This window comes from Staurois parvus, unplaced genomic scaffold (assembly GCF_062004578.1).
Source record: "Staurois parvus isolate SC_StPar_1 unplaced genomic scaffold, SC_StPar_1.0 ptg000092l, whole genome shotgun sequence".
In the NCBI taxonomy this organism is placed as follows: Eukaryota; Metazoa; Chordata; class Amphibia; order Anura; family Ranidae; genus Staurois; species Staurois parvus.
In genome coordinates, this window is record NW_028317888.1 from 3,631,488 (window position 1) to 3,654,547 (window position 23,060).

General features: G+C 40.9%; 1 protein-coding gene across 1 annotated transcript in view; it reads left to right on the forward strand.

Annotated features, from left to right (window-relative positions):
- The window catches only part of LOC149468148 (uncharacterized), a 71,226-nt gene extending 51,928 nt beyond the window's left edge, over nt 1-19,298 (forward strand). Inside the window, 2 exon segments of the mRNA XM_089670683.1 lie at nt 1,250-2,650; nt 18,651-19,298. Of these exon segments, the coding sequence (XP_089526809.1) occupies nt 1,250-2,650; nt 18,651-19,298 (2,049 nt within the window).
- Nucleotides 19,299-23,060: the final 3,762 nt, after the last annotated feature.

Consider the following 23,060-nt stretch of genomic DNA (forward strand, 5'->3'; position numbering starts at 1 on the left):
CCCCTGCACTATATACTCTATGTTGTACATTACATACTCCTGACCCCTGCACTATATACTCTATGGTGTACATTACATACTCCTGACCCCTGCACTATATACTCTATGTTGTACATTACATAGTCCTGACCCCTGCACTATATACTCTATGTTGTACATTACATCCTCCTGACCCCTGCACTATATACTCTATGTTGTACATTACATAGTCCTGACCCCTGCACTATATACTCTATGTTGTACATTACATACTCCTGACCCCTGCACTATATACTCTATGTTGTACATTACATCCTCCTGACCCCTGCACTATATACTCTATGCTTTACATTACATACTCCTGACCCCTGCACTATATACTCTATGTTGTACATTACATACTCCTGACCCCTGCACTATATACTCCATGTTGTACATTCCATAGTCCTGACTTCTGCTCTCCCCCCTCCCCCCACTGCTATATAAACACATAATATGGATTCTCTTTTGTTACACCCATTTCCTCCCAGCTGTACATTTTATATCGGATGATGTGATTGGAGCACAGACTTTTACATGGTGATAATAATGTGATAACATCCTCCAACTTTGGACCCTTAAACAGAAAGTGATAATGAGGGAGGAGTCAATACCCCAATGATGGTGGTCTTCAGGATCAGTCCAGTCTTCATCTTGGTTGTTCTCCCCCCATCCTCACTCTCTGACCTCTGGTGGGGCTCAGCCCCGCTGTTCTTCATGACTAAATCATGGACTAAATAAGGAAGTGCAGTACTTCTTGTGTTGGGAAGATGGTGATGAGTGATAGAGGGGGTGGGGACCCTCGTCCTATAATCCCCTCATCACTGTCCCTCCTATAAAAGACAGTTCTGGTTGTTTCCTCACTCTCTGACTAAGGTCCATGAATAAAGAAATGACCTGGTAGGAGATCAGAGGAGCCATTTCCTAGTTCCCTTGAGGGTGGAATTGTAAGCTCCTCAGAGACCAAGCTGCCTGATGTGGGCGGAGTCCTGGTTTGGGGGAACCAATCAGCTCCTGTCTAAGTAATCCTCTTTGTCTTTGTATTTTAGTCCATGGCCGGGAGATGAGGAAAACCTCCGAGGATTGTCTCACTTTGTCTCCAGACTGGAAAGTAGAAGATGAGGACATCACACAGTATAGTCCAGGAGAAAACCCGGCTCCCCCCAATGTCCATCCGGCACCACCCAGTGTAGATGGACCATCGGATTCCTCGTATCCTGAGGAACCTCAGACTGTGTGGGACCGGGCCGGCCTTCCAACAGGGAAGAGCTTCTCCTGTCCTGAGTATGGGAAATGTTTTTCAGAGAAGTCCAATCTTCATAAACATCAGATATCTCACATGGGGGAAAAGCCACATTCCTGTCCTGAGTGTGGGAAATGTTTTTCACAGAAGTCCCATCTTTACAGACATGAGAGATCTCACACAGGGGAGAAGCCACATTACTGTCCTGAGTGTGGGAAATGTTTTTCACAGAAGTCCAGTCTTTACACACATCAGAGATGTCACACGGGAGAGAAGCCATATTCCTGTCCTGAGTGCAGGAAATGTTTTTCACAGAAGTCCCATCTTTACACACATCAGAGATATCACACGGGGGAGAAGCCGTATTCCTGTTCTGAGTGTGGAAAATGCTTTTCAGAGAAGTCCAATCTTCATAAACATCAGAGATCTCACACAGGGGAGAAGCCGTATGCCTGTTCTGAGTGTGGAAAATGTTTTTCAGTGAAGTCTAGTCTTTACAGACATCAGAGATCTCACACCGAAGAAAAGCCGTATTCTTGTCCTGAGTGCGGGAAATGTTTTTCAGTGAAGTCCAGTCTTTACACACATCAGAGATCTCACACTGGGGAAAAGCCATATTCCTGTCTTGAGTGCGGGAAATGTTTTTCAGTGAAGTCCAATCTTTACACACATCAGAGATATCATACGGGGGAGAAGCGGTATTCCTGTTCTGAGTGTGGAAAATGCTTTTTAGAGAAGTCCAATCTTCATAAACATCAGAGATCTCACACGGGGGAGAAGCCGTATTCCTGTCCTGAGTGTGGGAAATGTTTTTTAGATAAGTCCAGTCTTTACACACATCAGAGATCTCACACTGAAGAAAAGCCACATTCTTGTCCTGAGTGCGGGAAATGTTTTTCAGTGAAGTCCAGTCTTTACACACATCAGAGATCTCACACAGGGGAGAAGCCATATTCCTGTCTTGAGTGTGGGAAATGTTTTTCAGTGAAGTCCAATCTTTACACACATCAAAGATCTCACACAGGGGAGAAGCCGTATTCCTGTCCTAAGTGTGGGAAATGTTTTTCACAGAAGTCCAGTCTTTACACACATCAGAGATCTCACACGAGGGAGAAGCCACTTTCCTGTCCTGAGTGAGGGAAATGTTCATCATTGAAGTCCTGTCTTCCTGTACATCAGGGGTCCCACACAACCCTGGAGGTGTATTGGTGCCTTGAGTGCGGGAAATGTCTGCTAGATGAATGTTGCTGGACATCCCAGCTCTCATGTAGGGAAGAAGCACACCCTGATGTACATCTCAGATACAGGTACACAATGATGACAAATCACAGCTTGAACTATCTTGCTTTGCATGTAATGAGTCTATCTCATATATTAGTTTCACCTTTTAAGTTGCTGAACTGAAATAAATGAACTTTTGCACCATATTCTCATTTTTCCAGTTTCACCTGTATAACTCATGGCTGATCTTCATCATGGAAGGAACAGTTCATAAGGAGATCAGAGGCCCCCAAAGACATGGATGAAGTGTGGGACCGGGTTGGCCATTGATGGCAGGAGAAGAATAAAAATAGAGTCCTGCCCTGTGATTGGCTGAGTACATTTTGTGGTGGGAGATTTCACAAACACTTGGAGGTCTATGGAGAACAATGTTGAACGGATGTGACCGGCATTCTCCAGAATAGATTTAATAGGAAATACATTCTCTACCTTTAATGGCTTGCTGGATGTTCATCAGAAAAGGTGTCCCTGGAAATGTTTCTGAAAATTTGTAGCTATGTTCATGTAGTATGTCTGTTATTGCTGATCATCTCCTGTAGTATGTATGCAGTCTCTGACAGTCTCCTGTAGTATGTATGCAGTCTCTGACCGTCTCCTGTAGTATGTCTGCAGTCTCTGACCGTCTCCTGTAGTATGTCTGCAGTCTCTGACCATCTCCTGTACTATGTCTGCAGTCTCTGACCGTCTCCTGTAGTATGTCTGCAGTCTCTGACCATCTCCTGTACTATGTCTGCAGTCTCTGACCGTCTCCTGTAGTATGTCTGCAGTCTCTGACCATCTCCTGCACTATGTCTGCAGTCTCTGACCATCTCCTGTAGTATGTCTGCAGTCTCTGACCATCTCCTGTAGTATGTCTGCAGTCTCTGACCGTCCCAGCCTACAAGAAAAGGCTGGAGAGTTGGGTCTCAGCTACAGGGGACTTACTAAAGAACAGCTGGTCCGAATACTGGAGGAAGCTGGCCAACAGGAGTTGGGCACTGACATGGGTCAGGCACCACCCGGTGAGGATGTACCAGAGCTACCTGGGAAATCCAGTAAGAGCCCATGGCTTATCTGGTGCTAGAGATGGCCATTCTGGGGGAGGGTGCCACTACAGAAAGGAAACTTGCAGTCACTGAAAAGACACAAAAGAGACACACAGAGTGGGAGGCTACAAAGAACAGAGAAGCCACCTCTGTGTCTGTCCCTGTGGTAAGGGAAACCCCAAGAATCTTCAGGATGGACTTTAAGCCCTACCAAGAACATACTGGAGATGTGGATTGTAGTGACTTTTGGGGACTGTTTATTAAGAAAAATAATATTATCCCAAAATTGGGAATCCCAGCTGACTGTCAGGGGTTAACATTTTAGGGTGAATTTCAAGGGATATTTCAAGAGGTTACCACACACACACAATGAGTGGAAGAGACTTGTTCAAGACACAATATTACTATTTGAATTTCTACAGGTGATCAAACAAGAGTACCAGAAAAGACAATGGTGGGATCTGATTCTTTTTCTAAGACCTTGCAAAGTGTCATCTAAACAAGTACCATGGTCTATGGGAAGCCAGGAGACTTCACCTGCAGGGAACTTAATTATAGAGTCAAACACCACTATTTGGACTTCTGCAGGTGAACATATACAAGGTCTGGAAGTGACAATAGGGGAACCAAACCTGATTGTCTGAAAGCTCACACAAAACCTTGGAAAGTGTGATGAACAAACCGTGAAATGTGACAATATGCTATTGAACTGAGGTTTTAACTCCAGGCCAGTCTATTTACCTTAATTACTCAACAATGGATAAGGTTCTCCGTCACATTCCCATGAACTGTACATTCAGAACAAGGTAAAATCTGGGTCAGCTAAGATACAAAGAAAAATGTGGTTTATATCAATGGGATCTTATAAAGGGTATGTTTCCACACACCAAAATATATTCAACAAAGTTGGGTATTGCATACCACTCAATTAAGTGTGAAATGATAAAGAATAGGATGATTTATGAATTGGTGTCAATTGTACATTTCCAAAGAAATCAGCTATCTCAAAACAGCTTAAATATCAGGGAAATGAGAAACTGAATGTACATATATCTTTCTATGATCCTTATCCAAGAATTAGTATTGAAATCAACTATACTTGAATAGGACATATATATTTGATACCTAAAGACATTTTGGTTTCAATCAAAGCATGAGTCATTAAAACACAAATTTCCTTGGATGCCTGACTGTCCCCAGTGGACAGGTGAGGAATATCTCTAGGTACGCACACTTCTTGACCGGCCAATCAAGAAGCCAGTTGGGAGGGTCCCTTGAAACAAAGGATTGTATGGTATAAAAAGGCCGTACACCTCATACTCAATCAAGCTGAAAATCTGACACTTAAAAATCTGAAAACAATCTTCTAAACTTCAAGACTTCTAAACTTCTTCTATGACACTTCTGATCTAGACTTTTATCGACACGTCTATGACTATACTGAGCTACTTCTTCTGATCTACTTTCCTTATATAATATCTATACTCTACTCTAAACACTACAATCAAGAATGCACTATCTCTCACTTGCTACCTGCGGCCATTTTGCTGAAGGAGTCCAGCTGCCATTTTGTCTTGAGGACCATTTGAAGGCCCAACTGCATCCCACTGGGGAGTCCTCAAAATCAAGGTTCTAGGAGTGGTGAGACTGCTAGGATATTGTATTTTATTTGATATTTCCAATTTTCCAAAGACTTATAGCATTTGTATTGTGTGTTTAGGAATATTAAGATTATATACATAATTATCACTAAAAAGTATTTGGTTTGGTATTGAGTGTATATATTTCATATTTCACTGATCGGTAGTTTTGTTGTAGTGCAATTTATCAGAGATACTTTTCTTTTTTCTCTATGGCCACGAGAAATTTTAAATAATTGCTGAAGCACTATAAGGTTACAACTTATACCTAAATTAGATTTTTCCTCTATTTACTATTATCTATGGATCATATAGAATTAGCCTGTCATATTTTTATTGTATGTACAAGTATACATTTATCACCAGTCTTTTGCGTTTGTATTAATATATATATATAAATTTTGTACATAAATAAATTTATTTATCAAAAGGCAATTTTTGTTTCTATGGTACGAAATCATACTGGCTAAAAGGACTCAAGGTATATTATTAAGTGGTGATCAAATTATTAAGGTGTCCAAATTATTGGTTCATTAAATATTTGCCGTATTTTAACGGCTGGAGGCATTGCGATATTTTGTTTAAGGGAGAGGACACCACCCTACGTATTTAGAATAAATTCTTACATAAATCACCACAGGACAAATTTGGAGGCACTGCTGAGAGCCAAAGAAATCGTACCATAATACAAAACGCACTGGTGATTATACCATTGTCAAAAACATATTTTGTATAAAAATGGCATCCAGTAACCACGGATCCACCTCTTCCAAGCATAGCAAGGAAAAGGTAGCTGTCCAGAATGTTGAGGAGGAAACTCCTAAGAGAGCTAGAAAATCCTGCGATGCTTTGCAAAGGTATACAGAATGTACGGTAATAGATTATCTAGGATTAGATTTAGGGGATAACATTGAGGAATTAGTAGCAGAAGAGAAAAAGCAAGCTATGAGCACCTCTGAGGACCTGTTTAACGAAGAAGGTCGGTTTGTCAGGTTTTTTTTGCATTTGCTGAAGCAGAAAATAATAAAAGCAGTGACAGACTTCTAGAAGCCTGGCCCATGTTATGGTTTATGAGCAGTGAAGCTGCCCAGCAAACACCAGCTTTAAGGGAGGACCTGTCAGAAGCCCGCCACCTTTTGAAAGACAGAGATCAGGAAATTGAGTCCTTGAGGGAGAAGCTTGACCATACATGTGTTTGTCTCAACGAATCCAAGGAGCATCAAGCTAGATTGGTCAAAGACATTCAATGTGCTCAAGGCTTATATGAGGAAAGTTTTCAGGAATTAAAACAATTTAAAAAGAGATATCAGGATTTAAAACAAGAAGTAGAGTTCTTTAGATCAGGAAGGATATCTCCTGTTGAAATTAATGTTCATCCAGGGGATAAGAATGACCAATCAGAAGTTGCTTTTGTAAGGTCTGAGCAAAAAGCACTGGAGGAGCAGATTGTCAGGTTAACTGCCCAAATAAATTCTAGAGTCCAGAACCGGACCTACCCAGTTAAGCAGGAGGCTGATGAACGGGAATACCCATATCACAGTGAAGTACCTGATAGTGAGACAGAGACGGAATATAGGTCGCCCCCTAGGCTCCAAAGATATACCCCAGAGCATGCAGAAGAAGAGTATGAGGGTTCATATAGGCAGGAAGGGAAGTCCCGGGGGTCATTCAGAAGATATGACACCCCAAAGGTCATTCAATTTTTGAAAGACACCATTCCTATTTTCACCAAGAAAGGGTCCCTGGAAATTACTGAACATATGAAAACATATGAACAAGCGTTAGAAATTCTAGGCATTAGGGATGACCACACCAAAATTGAATTATTGCCATGGGTGTTTGAAGAAAAATACCGGCAATTCTTTGATACCTTGAAGGCCTTTTCCAATCAGTCCTGGAGAGAGGTAAAACATAGGTGCCACATGGAATTTGGGCCTTATAGAACTGTTACCTCTGCCAAGGCTGCGGCCTACAATTTAAAGTGTGGTCCTCACCAAAGCCCTGCAGAATTTCTGGCCGTCCTCATAAATGCATATATCCTGGCTGAGAAGGATCCCAATCCTGACCAGCCAGAATTCAAGACTCTATTTTATGAAGCATTACCTGCTTACATAAAATTGGGACTTGCTCAGGATTACAGAAAGGGACGCTCTCTTGATTGGCTGGTGAAAGAGAGTGACTATCTGTTCTCAATCCAACAGTCCAGTGAGGGCGGGATAAAAAGAGAGCACAAGAATAGTCCCAAGATAGTGGCAGCCACTACCGTTTCCCCTCCAAATCTAAATTTGCAGGCGGAGAAGAAATCGTATGCGGAAGTAGTCCGTTGGAGTTAACCCAATGGTTCCCCTAGATTTGCACCTCAAACCCAGCAAGTAAAGGAGGCCCCTAGCTTTGCCCCTCAAACCCAGTGGGTGAGGAAGGATAGACAAAAGCCAGGGAACTACGGTAGTGGAAGTGAAAAGAATAAAAGGTATGAAAATGCCCACTATAGTGATGAGAACCAAAGGGGTCAATGGTATCCTCGGAGGTTCTACTATACTCGCCAGAACCAACAGAGAAATTTTTATAGAAACAACAATTTTAATAGGAACCCTAATTTCAATAGGAACCCCAATTTTAATAGGAACTCTGACTTCCAAAGATTCCCTCAACACCAGGAACACCCTCAAGCTCAAAGGGTGGATACAGTACCCCAGATTCCCCTCAATTACAGGGAGAACCAGAAACCTCAGGGAGCAAGGCCATGGCGTCGGGACCGGAGCAGCAATTCTGACTCCGGGTCTCCTAGCCAATCCCGTCCGCAGTACAACTGCAAGTACAGGAAAAGGGAGAATCACCAGAATGCCTCCTCTAAGCGCATCGAGCAAATAGAGGTGCAGATCAGCAAAATGGCTGAACAAATGAACAGGCTTGTCACTAACCATTCTTCCAATCCTTTTTTAGGAGCAGCTTCTGTGACCAACCAAGGGTCACAGAATTCATAAACAACCAAGCCTTAAACCAACAGGGGAGAACACTGAGTAAAATGACAGGAGATGTGTGTCCCGTCCCTGACATGCCCACTAATGGAGAATCTAGTTCTCGGGCAAAGGGGGACCAGTTGTTGGTTATTAATTCCTCTCCTGTTTTTCAGTGTCCATCTATTTTCCCTAATATAGTCGCGGCGTCGGAAGTCGTCGGGATTGACAAGCCAGACGGAACGCCAACTTCTAGTTGTGCTTCCGTCTTGAAACATTCCAAGAGTCCCGCCAGGAAGGATAAGGGTGATGCGTCCACCACATGCGGTGAGATAAGAGCCAGTCATATGTCATTGAAGGGCCCACAGATCTTCAACCACACCAATTTCATGTGTGAGCTGACTGAATCTGATGGGAGATATTATGCCACGGTGCAGGTGCAGGATGCCAGTGATCTTTCTATTGTCGGCCTAATAGACACTGGATCCCAAGCTACCATCATGTCACAGGAACATTTTAATAAAGTGGCGAATGTCATGCCCACTAAGCCAAGACTTAAAAGCTTTGACAGCTCATTCATTGGTGTAGGTGGAGACCCTTTACAAGTCACAGGCACCGCCTGGCTAAAGCTTAAACTGGGTAACAAGGAACTGAGACACCCCATCATCATTGCCAGCATCTCCCAGCACCACATGATAATTGGGATGGACTTTTTAAAAAGGCTGAACACAATAGTTGACTGTGTGAACCAAGTACTGTGGTCACAGGTAAATACCCCGATTAAATATGGGAAACTTCAAACTCCCCATTCCCGACAACACTGCCACCTGGTGGAAGAAAGGCCTGGTTCCTTGGAAATCCATTTCAGGAATAGGCAACTTCCTGATGTCACAGTTAGAGATGAGCGAATTATTCAAAAATTTGATTCGGCTGATTCGCCGAATTTGCGGGAGAAATTAGATTCGATGCGAATTTATTCGCCGCGAATTTAACTTATTAAAAGGGTTTCTAGGCTTCAGAGAGCCTTTATATTAGTGCAGAACACTGTACCTTTAATTTAAATGCCCTTGGAGTCTGCTGGGGAAGAGAAATAATACTGTCAGTCAGTATGACATGCAGATGAGTGCCGTCGATCTTAGAATCACCGCACACTTCACTCATTTGGGCAGTCACGGGGCACGACGAAGAAGAAGAAGAAGAAGAATGAAAAGAAGAAGAAGAATGAAAAGAAGAAGAAGAAGAATGAAAAGAAGAAGAAGAATGAAAAGAAGAGGAAGAATGAAAAGAAGAGGAAGAAGAATGAAAAGAAGAATGAGAAGAAGAATGAAAAGAAGAATGAAAAGAAGAAGAAGAAGAATGAGAAGAAGAATGAAAAGAAGAATGAGAAGAATGAAAAGAAGAAGAATGAAAAGAAGAGGAAGAAGAATGAAAAGAATGAAAAGAAGAAGAAGAATGAAAAGAAGAAGAAGAATGAAAAGAAGAATGAAAAGAAGAAGAATGAAAAGAAGAAGAAGAATGAAAAGAAGAAGAAGAATGAAAAGAAGAAGAATGAAAAGAAGAAGAAGAAGAATGAAAAGAAGAATGAGAAGAAGAATGAAAAGAAGAATGAAAAGAAGAAGAAGAATGAAAAGAAGAAAAAGAAGAATGAAAAGAAGGAGAAGAAGAATGAAAAGAAGAATGAAAAGAAGAAGAAGAAGAATGAAAAGAAGAAGAAGAATGAAAAGAAGAGGAAGAAGAATGAAAAGAAGAGGAAGAAGAATGAAAAGAAGAGGAAGAAGAATGAAAAGAAGAATGAAAAGAAGAATGAAAAGAATGAAAAGAAGAAGAAGAATGAAAAGAAGAAGAAGAATGAAAAGAATGAAAAGAAGAAGAAGAATGAAAAGAAGAAGAAGAATGAAAAGAAGAATGAAAAGAAGAAGAAGAATGAAAAGAAGAAGAAGAAGAATGAAAAGAAGAAGAAGAAGAATGAAAAGAAGAATGAGAAGAAGAATGAAAAGAAGAATGAAAACAAGAAGAAGAATGAAAAGAAGAATGAAAAGAAGGAGAAGAAGAATGAAAAGAAGGAGAAGAAGAATGAAAAGAAGAAGAAGAAGAATGAAAAGAAGAATGAAAAGAAGAAGAAGAAGAATGAAAAGAAGAAGAAGAAGAATGAAAAGAAGAGGAAGAAGAATGAAAAGAAGAGGAAGAAGAATGAAAAGAAGAAGAAGAAGAATGAAAAGAAGAATGAAAAGAAGAAGAATGAAAAGAAGAAGAAGAATGAAAAGAAGAAGAATGAAAAGATGAATGAGAAGAAGAATGAAAAGAAGAATTAAAAGAAGAATGAGAAGAATGAAAAGAAGAATGAAAAGAAGAAGAAGAAGAATGAAAAGAAGAAGAATGAAAAGAAGAAGAAGAAGAATGAAAAGAAGAATGAAAAGAAGAAGAAGAATGAAAAGAAGAATGAAAAGAAGAAGAAGAAGAATGAAAAGAAGAAGAAGAATAATGAAAAGAAGAAGAATGAAAAGAAGAATGAAAAGAAGAAGAATGAAAAGAAGAATGAAAAGAAGAAGAAGAATGAAAAGAAGAATGAAAAGAAGAATGAAAAGAAGAAGAATGAAAAGAAGAATGAGAAGAAGAATGAAAAGAAGAATTAAAAGAAGAATGAGAAGAATGAAAAGAAGAATGAAAAGAAGAATAAGAATGAAAAGAAGAAGAATGAAAAGAAGAAGAATGAAAAGAAGAAGAAGAATGAAAAAAAGAAGAAGAATGAAAAGAAGAAGAAGAATGAAAAGAAGAGGAAGAAGAATGAAAAGAAGAAGAAGAATGAAAAGAAGAAGAATGAAAAGAAGAAGAATTCCAGTACAGCAAAAAGTGTATCTGCAGAGAGCTCCGCTATTTCTGACAGTTCTCTGACAGTTCCTTCACATTTACAGCGGTTGAAACATTGTATCTATTTATTTCCGAATAAAAACATCTGTATCCTAAATGGAAACAAATAGATACAATGTTTCAACCGCTGTAAATGAACTGTCAGAACTGTCAGAGAACTGTCAGAAATAGCGGAGCTCTCTGCAGTGACACTTTTGCCGGCTGATCGGGGAAATTTCGATTCGTGCATCCGAAGTTTGCTAAAATTCGGATTCGATGCGAATCAAATTTTTCCTAATATTCGAAACGAATTCCACTTCGCCAAGTTCGATTCGCTCATCTCTAGTCACAGTTATCCAACCTGATGACCATAACCCTATCAGAAGAGATGAGGATCACATTTTTAAAATTCCCCAAGATAAAATAAAAGATATTTCCCTCCAAGATGACATCCTTACGATATCTTTTCATCGGGAGGATAAACCAAGAAAAGGGGGAGATCACACCCAATTCTTGACAGGTATTGAAAGGGTTAACAGCGACTTGTTTATCCCCATCCGGATAAATGGTCTTAATAGGTCAAAATATGCCAAACTAGATTTGAGACAGGAACACAGCTTTGTAAGCCATGGGCTGATAAAACACCTGACCGAAATGGAAATGATCCGTTTCTCCACACCTCAGCGTCATTGGATTTCAGACTCCCTTGATGACTCTGATGATTACAATTCAATAGCCAAGTGTCTCTTAAATGTCACTGTAGGAAACAAAACAGCCACCCATGTGTTCCTAGTCTTGGATAATCCCCAAACTAAAATTTATTTTGGCAATGATGTATTACATCGCTTTGCAGTGCAAGTCGACCTAATTAATGACTGTTTATGGAGTCGACTAAAGGGGGACCCCGAGAAATACCAAAATCTGGACTTAGCTTTAAAATCCCAGCAACAGATGCCTTATGCTGTTGAAGTCCAGGTAGCCCAAAAGATTACAATTCCTAAGGGCATAAATAATTTCATACTCCCCATCCAAGTTAAAAAGGGACATAGACTGAAGGGGTCAGATGCATTAGTATGCCTCTCCCATAAAATGCAGGGGGAGGGACTGAACATTACACACACGCCCCTAGTCAACACACATCAATTCCCGATGTACATTTACATACATAATCTGTCCAATCAGGACATCGTCTTACCCAAAGAGACCCTTATTGGTCTAGCGGTAGAGACTGAATATTACACCTTTGGGGTCACTAACCAGGTGATTGGACTCATCCCCGATGAATATTTGTCGGAGGAACAATTAATTGAACAAACATTCCATTCATTACCAGAGGGTATTTTCACCGTAGAGTCCATTTATCCGTTCGATTCTAAAGATGGTACCTGTAGAATTGAAGAGACATCCATTGTCTTTGATCACCCAATCAAAGAACAAGAGTACCCCAAAGAACCTGGATGGCAGGAGAACACACACACACATCACATACCCAATGACCTCACCACAAAACTTGAAGAGGCATACGAGACAGGTCAGCCGGAAAGCTTTCCTGGATTCAAGGAGTTAGTGGAAGAGATGGTGGCCCTCGCCGATGCGTGTTCCAGTGATCTTGACCGACAATTGCTCCGAGAGCTTCTCCTTGAATTCCAAGAGATCTTTGCCAAGGATTCTTACGATTGTGGGACTACTGACCTACACATCGCTAGGATCCAAACAGATCCAGATGCCCCACCAGTATTCGTAAGACAGTATAGGTTGCCATTAGCTTCCTATGAATCTCTAGCTGAGATTATCAGGAAGTTACATGAAAGGGGTATAATTAGGCCCATCCACAGCTCCTATAACCACCCGATCCTGGGTATTTTAAAACCCAATGGACAATGGCGTTTGTGCGCTGACCTCCGTCAGCTAAACAAGCGTGTGTACATGTCAGGATGGCCTGTCCCATACATAGACCAATGTCTCACTCAGCTCCAAGGATCCCACGTTTTTACAGCCTTGGATTGTACACAGGGGTATTGGACCATTAAGGTGAGTGAGGAAGACCAATACAAACTGGCTTTCAGTTTTGGGAATCGACAGTATTGTTGGGTGCGAATGCCTTTCGGATTCATAAATTCCAGACATGAATTTGCTGTGTTCATGCACAAGGCCATGCCAGACGCCTTCGAAAGGGGGACGTTGGCATATGTGGACGATATCCTGATCAAAAGTACTGATATGGCCAAGCATATTACAGAACTTCGACATGTTTTGGGCCAATTGAAAACAGCAGGAGTTAAACTTTCCTTACAAAAAGCCCAGTGGTGTCGCACGAAGGGAAACTTCCTAGGCCATGAAGTTACTGCTGAAGGTTTGAACCCACAAAAGAAGAAGGTAGAGGCGGTTCTAAACTGTAAAGTCCCTACTAACCTTAAAGAATTGAGATCATTCCTAGGTATGGTAAACTACTCGCGTAAATTTATTGATAATTACGCCGAGATAAGCAAGCCGTTGCTTCACCTACTGAAGAAGGATGTCGGATGGTCGTGGGGTAAGAAGCAGGAAGACGCCATGAAGGAGTTGAAGGAACATCTCACACAGGCCCCATGTCTCGGATATCCTGAAGGGGGTAAGAGCTTCTATCTAGAGACAGGATTTACGCAGGTAAGTATGAGTTCCGTTCTTTACCAGAAACGTGATGATGTCAGTAAGGTGATTGCCTATGCCAGTAAAACTTTGTCCCCGGTTGAAGTAAAGTTCAGTGACTGTGAAAAAGCTCTATTGTCCACCGTGTGGGCATTACAGAATTTCCGCAGTTACATTCAGGGAGAGAGAATCATTGTTGAAACGGCACACCAGCCTTTGCAGTATTTAAAGAGTGAACGTATCAAGGGAGGAAATGTGTCTAATAGCCGCATCACTGCTTGGACTTTGTCTTTGCAAGGGTGGCCTCTTGAAATTCGGTACAAACAGAACAAGGAAAGTCCAGTAGCCCAGGGCCTAGCCGAGCTCCATGATTGTTCCGCAACTACGCCTACTATGGAGGCCCCGGACACTGACTTTCTGGAAGAACAACTGTTCTCTCCTTACAAGGTTTACGATGAAGAATACTGTAAACAGCTGCCGTGTGTATATGTGGATGGTTGTGCTTTTCATCACAAGGATGGGGAACAGCTCCAACTAGTGGCAGGTATTGGAATCGTTTGGACCCAAGGTGTCACCCCAATTTCTGTGGGATACAAACTTGGACCAAAGAGCAGTCAGGTTGCTGAACTTACTGCAATTCTTAGAGCAGTTGAGATGGCTATAGAGTTCAACATCAGAGAGTGTGCCATCATAACCGATTCCAATTATGTCAGGAATAGTTTTGTGGAGTATTTCCCTAGGTGGAAGCGAAACAACATGAACAAGAGTAATCACAAACCCGTGAAACATGGTAAGCTCTTTTGTCACATCGATGAACTGGTAAGGTCCAATGATCTCACCCTGCACTTCAAGAAGACCAAAGGCCACTCCAAGGTTCTAGGTGCCGAGAAAGAAGGGAACGATCTGGCCGATTCTCTAGCCAAGGAAGGGGCAATCACCGGTGAACTGTTAGACATTGATCAATTTTTAGGTACCGTACAGGTTGAAGCTGTCACCAGGCAACAGGCCAGAACAGCTGGTGATCCGAATGCATTACAGTGGAGTCACGATTCTCCTAGTGAGGATTTAATTACTGCCCAAAAAGAAGACCCAATAATTGGCTTGTTTTATAGTCATATAGAAGATCCCAACCAAAATCCCATAAATAAGGAAGTATGTAGTGGGAAGGAGGATTTACGTATCTTAATGAAATCCAAATCCCAATTCTCTTTATGCCAGGGATTGTTGATACGAACCTCAAAGGGTGGCGTACAACAATGGGTCGTCCCACTTAAATTTAGAGGTTTGATGCTACAGCATGCCCATGATGCTCCCACTTCCGGTCATCGTGGAGAGAAGATCACGTATGAGATCCTGCGGGATTATGCCTACTGGCCTCATATGTTACGTGATGTGAAGGAGTACTGCCAAGGTTGCCTAATATGTCCCCAATTTCAACCTACCAAGCCAACTCACAGAGCACCTCTCCAGAAGAGGGGGATATGTATGCCTTGGTCAGACCTTCAGATGGATTTTATTGGGCCAGTAACAAAATCTTCACGAGGAAATCGGTATATGTTAACAGTTACATGTTTATTCACCAAGTATGTCGAATGTATACCAGCACCAAATAACAGCTCCGAGACATGTGCTGCATTGCTAATAAATCATGTATTTTCACGTTTTGGTCTACCTCAGAGGATAGAGTCTGATAGAGGATCGCACTTCACTAGCGAAGTGATGGCCAAATTGTGGAAAATTTTGGGGGTGAAAAGGAAATTGCATATCGCCTATCGGCCAGCCTCTAGTGGTGGTGTAGAACGATATAATCAGACCATCGTTAACGTCCTTAAGAAATTTGTTAAGGAAACAGGCAAAGATTGGGATGTCAAACTCCCGCTGGTCCTGATGGCGTTGAGGGCTACTCCGAATACAGTTACAAAAATGTCATCTTTTGAACTGATGACAGGTAGACGGATGGTACTGCCCCAGCACTTATTGTATCGCACTACAGATCAAAATTTGATCAATGCTACCACCACACACCAGTACATAGAGGATTTACGTAAACATCTGCAATATGCTTTTGCCTTTGCCCAGCGAAATTTGGAAAGAGCTGCAACTAGTGCTAAGACATACTATGATCTCAAAACCTCCAAGAAGGAATATGAGATTGGTGACAAGGTCTATCTATACAACTTTGCAAGAGACCAGATCAAGGAACGGAAATTCCTTCCATCTTGGAAAGGTCCGTTCTCTATCATTGATAAAATCTCTCCGGTCGCATATAAATTGCAGGTTACCCGGTATGGTGAAATCAGTGATAGATGGGTGCACATCAATCAATTACGTGCTTGCCATCCAAAGTCTCAATTGCAGTTGTTGGAAGACTAACCCACCAGTTCCTATCTGGAGATATTGAGATCATTCTTAAATTTCCTTTGAACATATCATTAATCTTTTGCCTTACAGGATCCAGTAATATAATTTTATGTATATCCAATACTTAAACTGTTCATTTTAATAATTTAGAAAGGAAGGCCCAGACTATGACCAGACCGGCGATCGGAGGTGTCAATGACCGGACCCTAGAAGGAAGCTATAATGTCCTGTGGGAAAGACCAGATGCCAGAGATCGATCCGGAGACGATAACCTGATGTCCCAGGCCACCAAGGGCCAGTCCAGAGGAAAAGACCCGCCTAGGAGACCGTCTACGAGACCTGTCGTGCGGAGGACCCATGGACCCCAAGGTGGATGTGCCAGGCCAGGCCGGCCTCATCACAAGACCAGGATCGTCATCAGAAGTGTCCATCTAAAGACGCCGAGTCAAGTTGAGGACCAACCAGCATCACCGCTGCTATTTTATTATAAAAAAAAAAAAAAAATTATATATTTTTTTTTTTTTTTTTGTATTTCATTCACTTCACCGGAGAAGACGAACGACCACTCTAACCAAAAGTCCCACTCATGTTTTTCGATACAGACACCCCTCTACACGTGCCTGTACCCCAAAAAAAGGGGGATTTGTTGTGGACCTTTTGAATTATGTCTCAAAAATATGACTTTATCAAGACATAATATTATATGACAAACAGCTCAGTATAGCCGGATGCTAAGAGTTAATTTTGTCTTGGTTGAACCATCAAGGATTCTAGTTAAAGAAATGGAGAGAATGGGGGAAGTAAGACTTTTCCAAGACAATAAGACTGTTTGAACTGTCAACAAGGACTATTTGTATATTGAGGTTGAGAAGAATGCATATACAGAAAGTCAAACAAATAGCCAGATAGGACTTCGACTTTCAAACATTTTAACAATAATGAGATGAGAACTCAACTGGTTGAAAGCTTAACCAAAACTTGCAGGGTGTGATGAACCAACAGACCTCTGAAACTATTACAATATACTATTGTTCACCAAGGGTGAAAGCATTAACAGTTGTTTACCATGAGTCCAATACAAGGGCCAGGCAAACAGAGAGTTTTTTTTCCTACACATAGAAAATGTTGATTCTAAAACAAAGAGGTGAAATTCAGGACATTTAAGTCTAAAAGTTGACTGTATATAATTACAAAAATATATTACAAAAACATATTATAAATAAGATGTTATGGATTTTACACACCACTAAATATTCAGAAATGGGAACTATATATCACTAACTTGAGTATTGAGATGATGGGAAGTAAGATGTATTATAAACTAGCATTAGTTACATGTCTTATCAGGAAACAAACAGGATGGTATTTCAAGAAGGAATAACTGAATATACACCTATATTCCATGGTCCCTATTTAGAATATTATAGGTATGATCACTTATATCTGGAAAAAGACGTATATTTGATTCCTGAAATTACCTTAAGATTCCACCCAAGGTATGAGTCATCTCAAATACTCAAATTGTTCTATGATACATGACCGCCACCTGGCGGGCAGGTGAGAAATAGCTTATGTACACACATTTCTCAACTAGCCAATCAAGAAGCCTGGTGGGAAGGTATCTTAGAACAATGGATTAGTGGATATAAAAGCCCTTGTACCTTTAACAGAAAAGGACCTCATCAAGAAAAAGCTCAAGAAGAGACCTCATCAAAAGAAGACCCTGACATCTGAAGAAGATCTCTGCTGAATAACTACTCTTCCATCCCTTCAAACTTCCTAAAACTTTAACTAAATTTCTAAACCTCTATCCTTATAACTTCCTACATTCTCCCATACTGAATATCTATCACTTGCCCTATAATATCAGTCTAAAGGCGTTCCACTGCCAGCTAAATCCACGGGAGAGTTGCCTAGTCTGAATTCCGGGTGTGGTGAGATGTTTATTTGATTTTGTATTACCTATTTTCTCTGTTGTGTGGAATCATAAAATTATCTTAGTGTATCACAACAATATTGGGTAGTTAGATATATGTAGAGAGATCCTGTTTTACTGTAAAAAAAAATCGTTTGTTGCCATATTATAATTTTTTTTTCATATTTCATAATTTATTGAATATTAATAACCAGAGTATCATATATCAAGGGCTTGCTTCTTGCAATCCTATGGCCACGGCTTGTGAGAATATAACCTTTGAGATATTCAAAATTATTAATTATTAATAAATTTAATAAATAATCATATCATTTAAAAATTGTGATATTGATGTAATTAGTTAGAGACCTTATTATTGTGTCTTACATTGGTAGGATATATTTTTGATTGTGTGTACCAATATTCATTTATCACCAGTCTTTTGCGTTTTGTGTTAATATATATATAATTTTTGTACATAAATAAATTCTTATATTTATCTATTATAAGGCAAATTTTGTGTGTATGGTACGAAATCATATTGGCTAAAAGAATTCAAGGTATAATAATAAGTGGTGATCAAGTTATCAAGGTGTCCAAATTATTGGTTTACTAAATATTTGCCGTATTTTAACGGCTGGAGGCACTGTAATATTTCATCTAAGGGAAAGGGACACGCCCTTTATAAATAATATATATCCTTACATAAACCACCACAATCTGTACAGACATCAGAAATCTCATACGGGGGAGATGCAGTATTCCTGTCCTGAGTGTGGGAAATGTTTTTCAGACAAGTCCAGTCTTCACACACATCAGAGATCTCACACAGGAGAGAAGCCGTATTCCTGTCCTGAGTGCAGGAAATGTTTTTCAGACAAGTCCTATCTTTACAGACATCAGAGATTTCACACGGGGGAGAAGCCTTATTCCTGTTCTGTGTGCGGGAAATGTTTTTCACAAAAGTCCAATCTTTACACACATCAGAGAACTCACACGGGAGAGAAGCCATATTCCTGTCCTGAGTGCAGGAAATGTTTTTCACAGAAGTCCCATCTGTACAGACATCAGAGATTTCACACGGGGGAGAAGCCTTATTCCTGTCCTGAGTGCGGGAAATGTTTTGCACAAAAATCAGATCTTGTCAAACATGAAAGGTCTCACACAGGTGAGAAGCCATATTCTTGTCCTGAGTGTGGGAAATGTTTTTTAGATAAGTCCAGTGTTTACACACATCAAAGATCTCACACGGGGGAGAAGCCGTATTCCTGTCCTGAGTGTGGGAAATGTTTTTCAGTGAAGTCCCATCTTTCAAGACATCAGAGATCTCACATGAGGAGAAGCCACTTTCCTGTCCTGAGTGAGGGAAATGTTCCTCACTGAAGTCTTGTCTTCCTGTACATCAGGGGTCCCACACAACCTTGGAGGTGTATTAGTGCCTTGAGTGTGGGAAATGTCTTCTAGATGAATGTTGCTGGACATCCCAGCTCTCATGTGGGAAAGAAGCACACCCTGATATACACCTCAGATATACTCCATGGCTGATCTTCATCATGGAAGAAACAGTCCATAAGGAGATCAGAGGTCCCCAAAGACATGGATGAAGTGTGGGACCGGGTTGGCCATTGATAGCAGGAGAGGAATAAAAATGGAGTCCTGTCCTGTGATTGGCTGAGTACATTTTGTGGTGGGAGATTTCACAAACACTTGGAGGTCTGTTTAAAAATAAATATTTCTACCTCCTGTATACCGGACCCTTCCACCCCCTTCCTGCCCAGGCCGTCTGGTAACTATCAGCGCTCTCACACTTTGAATGACAATTACACAGTCATGCAACATTGTACCCAAATTATATTTTTGTAATTTTTTAACACAAATAGATATTTATTTTGGTGGTATTTAAACACCACTTTTTACCATTTTTGCTTGTTTCTTGTTTTTACAAATAAATGGTCTTTCCTTATAAATGTAGACAAAGGTGTATTCTGCGCCATTTCTTGGGTACAATAACCCCAATCAGTGTCTATGATTCAGTGTGTAGGAGAGTTATAGAGTCTACAAACTATGGGATAGATGTCTGAAAATCCATCATGTCTGATGACGGCAGATCTCATTTCTGAGGATCAAAAACACCAGAACGGTACAAATTGTCAGAACTTTATCTGTGAGGAAATAATCCGTATACAATTCATGGAAACAGGCGGGATCTGGAATGAAGGAGATTCCCTGCTAATTCTCACAAAGTAACCGACATCCCAGTTCTGTATTTGTGATAATTGGAAGACAAAATAAAACGCAATAATGTGCAAAAATATATATTTATTAATAATATAAATCAGTACAAAATGGGGATGAAATATAATAGGTGATGATAAATAATAAACAATACAAGATAACAGTACAATGATCTAATCCACAATAATGGGGAGAAATACAAGCCAGCAATTACTTCCAAATATTAATGAATTACATCCAACTGTCTGGAAATGTCGTGTAAGAAATCAGTAACTCAGCAACATGTGACAACAGATATACAAATCCCCCCCGTGATCTCTCTACAACCAGATATTCAACGCTCAACGTGTACCTTGCCATGACTTGATCTGGAATCCCATACACAGGCCAATCCAATCCGCTTACAATCTGAGATGAAGATGTAATGTTACATGAAGTAGTCTGCCTTGTCATATATATACTGTATACATCCGGATAAACCATTGACTAGAAGCCAGAATCAGCTTCAGGGATATGTAAAATAAATCTTCCCCAGAGGAGGGAAATGATAATAATTTATACTGCAGGTAAAATGACGTCACATCCCCTCCTGTGCTCACCAGAACCGTTATCGGACTAAACAATGTATCTGGAGATATAAGGGGAGTACAAGTTATCTGAGGAAAATGAAAGTTCTAGTTCCCAATATGGACTGTATGGTGTCAGTGGTGTCAGCTTTCAGTGCGCTCACTTCAGGGGGTGTCTGTGTCCGTCTGTTGCCCCTTGTCTCCTGTCTTGTGAGGTCTTGTTTTGTGATGTGTGTCCTCTTCTCTGTCCGTCTCTTACTTTTATCCCTCCAAATAAAACCTAGGCGGGCAAAGCTTATCTCTCCTCACAATGACGTCAGACTAGGTGCTATTTTCTCTACTACTTGATTTCAGTGACCTGAAGGGGGCAGTATAGGATGAGGAATTCTCTGACATGTCTTCTGGAACATGACAAGGGTTGACCTTTAACCTCGGCTGGTAAGGACATGACTACATTTAGAGAGAACTGCTTTTCTGCCAGGTTTGGTGTCACACAGACTGGTACCCATGTCACTGCTAATAATGTATTACTGAAAGTGGTTGTAAACCTAAAAAACACAAATCAGTCTAATCCTGCAGTTGGGTAGATTTTACCTTTACTGAGCCATTCAGCTTAGTCTGGTATCTTGAAGCAATCCCTTTCTCCAGAAATCCCGCCTGATCTTCTGAGCTGAATAAATCTGACACCAGCAGAAATATGGTGTCACCACTCCCCTTCTCCTGTGAGTGACAGGCTGTGCTGAGGATGAGACCAGTATGAGCCTCCATGTAATACACTGCAAGGGGTGGGGGAGGGGGTGTCCTCTCCATGCTGGTCTCTGCCTTCACAAGATCCACAACTCAGCACTCATCAGCACCAGTGATTGTTCTTGAGCTGAGGCTGGAGGGGGTATAACTGGGGGATTGTGTGACATCACATCTCCGCCTACTATTCTCTGGTCCTAAGCCACGCCCACAGACCAGCAGTTTTTGGAGGGTGGAGACAAGCTAAAGGAGCATTTTTCTGAGGTACACTCACAGCTGTATGGATGTTTACATTAAAATGTATTCATGTATGGCAAAAAGTACATTTTTTTTTAAATATTTGGGGTTTACAACCACTTTAAGTGATTCTGGAAAAAACAAATCTACCTAAATATCCTACAAAAAGATGAGGTCATTATACTGAGACTTCTTATCTCACGTCTTCTGTAACATAACAACGTTGTCATACAATGAACTCAAACTGATACTTTATAATGTTACAAACAGAATATCCCAAATATATCAATATGTATTCATTGTTAAACCATTTCATATAAATATATGTATGTGGAAATGGAATCTAGTAATATAAACCTGGATGACATAAGTAAGCAAGCATTCACTTCATGTAATACTAATAATAATACAAGTGACATTTTTGGATCAGATATTCCTGTCACATAATAATAACACCATATACAATGTAAGGTATAATATGCACTCTTTCCAGAGGATCATGGGAAATAATCATTGTGACCAGTTCTTGTGTCCTTTGTTCAATCTAGACATGGACTCATCCATTTATCTTACCACTTGGTGTCATGTCTAGTCTTCATCTTGTAGCCGTCTGATCCCACCATACCTCCCCCCAGATTTATAACCTGGGAACATAAGCTGTAACCACCTTGGAATGCTCTTAGAATCTGTGTTCAGAAACCATGAAATAGAATATACAGAACAAAATGGCTTCCAGCATGTCCATGTAGAGATGATAAGTTCAGGCCTTCCTGTTTCATTCTGTGAGCCCAGAACAGTTCCGCCAACCTGGTAATCTACGATTGGCTCATAACCCTGTGGACTGGTAACCTGTAGGCACCTGGTGATCTACGATTGGCTCATAACCCTGTGGACTGGTAACCTGTAGGCACCTGCTGATCTACGATTGGCTCATAACCCTTTGGACTGGTAACCTGTAGGCACCTGCTGATCTACAATTGGCTTATAACCCTGTGGGGTGGTAACCTGTAGGCACCTGCTGATCTACGATTGGCTTATAACCCTGTGGGGTGGTAACCTGTAGGCACCTGCTGATCTATGATTGGCTCATACCCCTTTGTATCCTGATCAGATGATGATTGCGGCACTCCCAATGTTGTTCATGTAATGGAGTGCACAGTGTGTTCCATCCAAGAAGGGCAGCAAGGTAGAAGCCGGCAATTACAGGCCAGTGAGTCTAACATCGGTGGTAGTCATGTTAATGGAATCACTCCTGAAAGGAAGGATCATTGATCACCTAAAAACACACAACTTGCTGGATCCAAAGCAGCATGGCTTTACTGGGGGCAGACCATGGCAGACTCATCTGATTGGACTTTTTGAG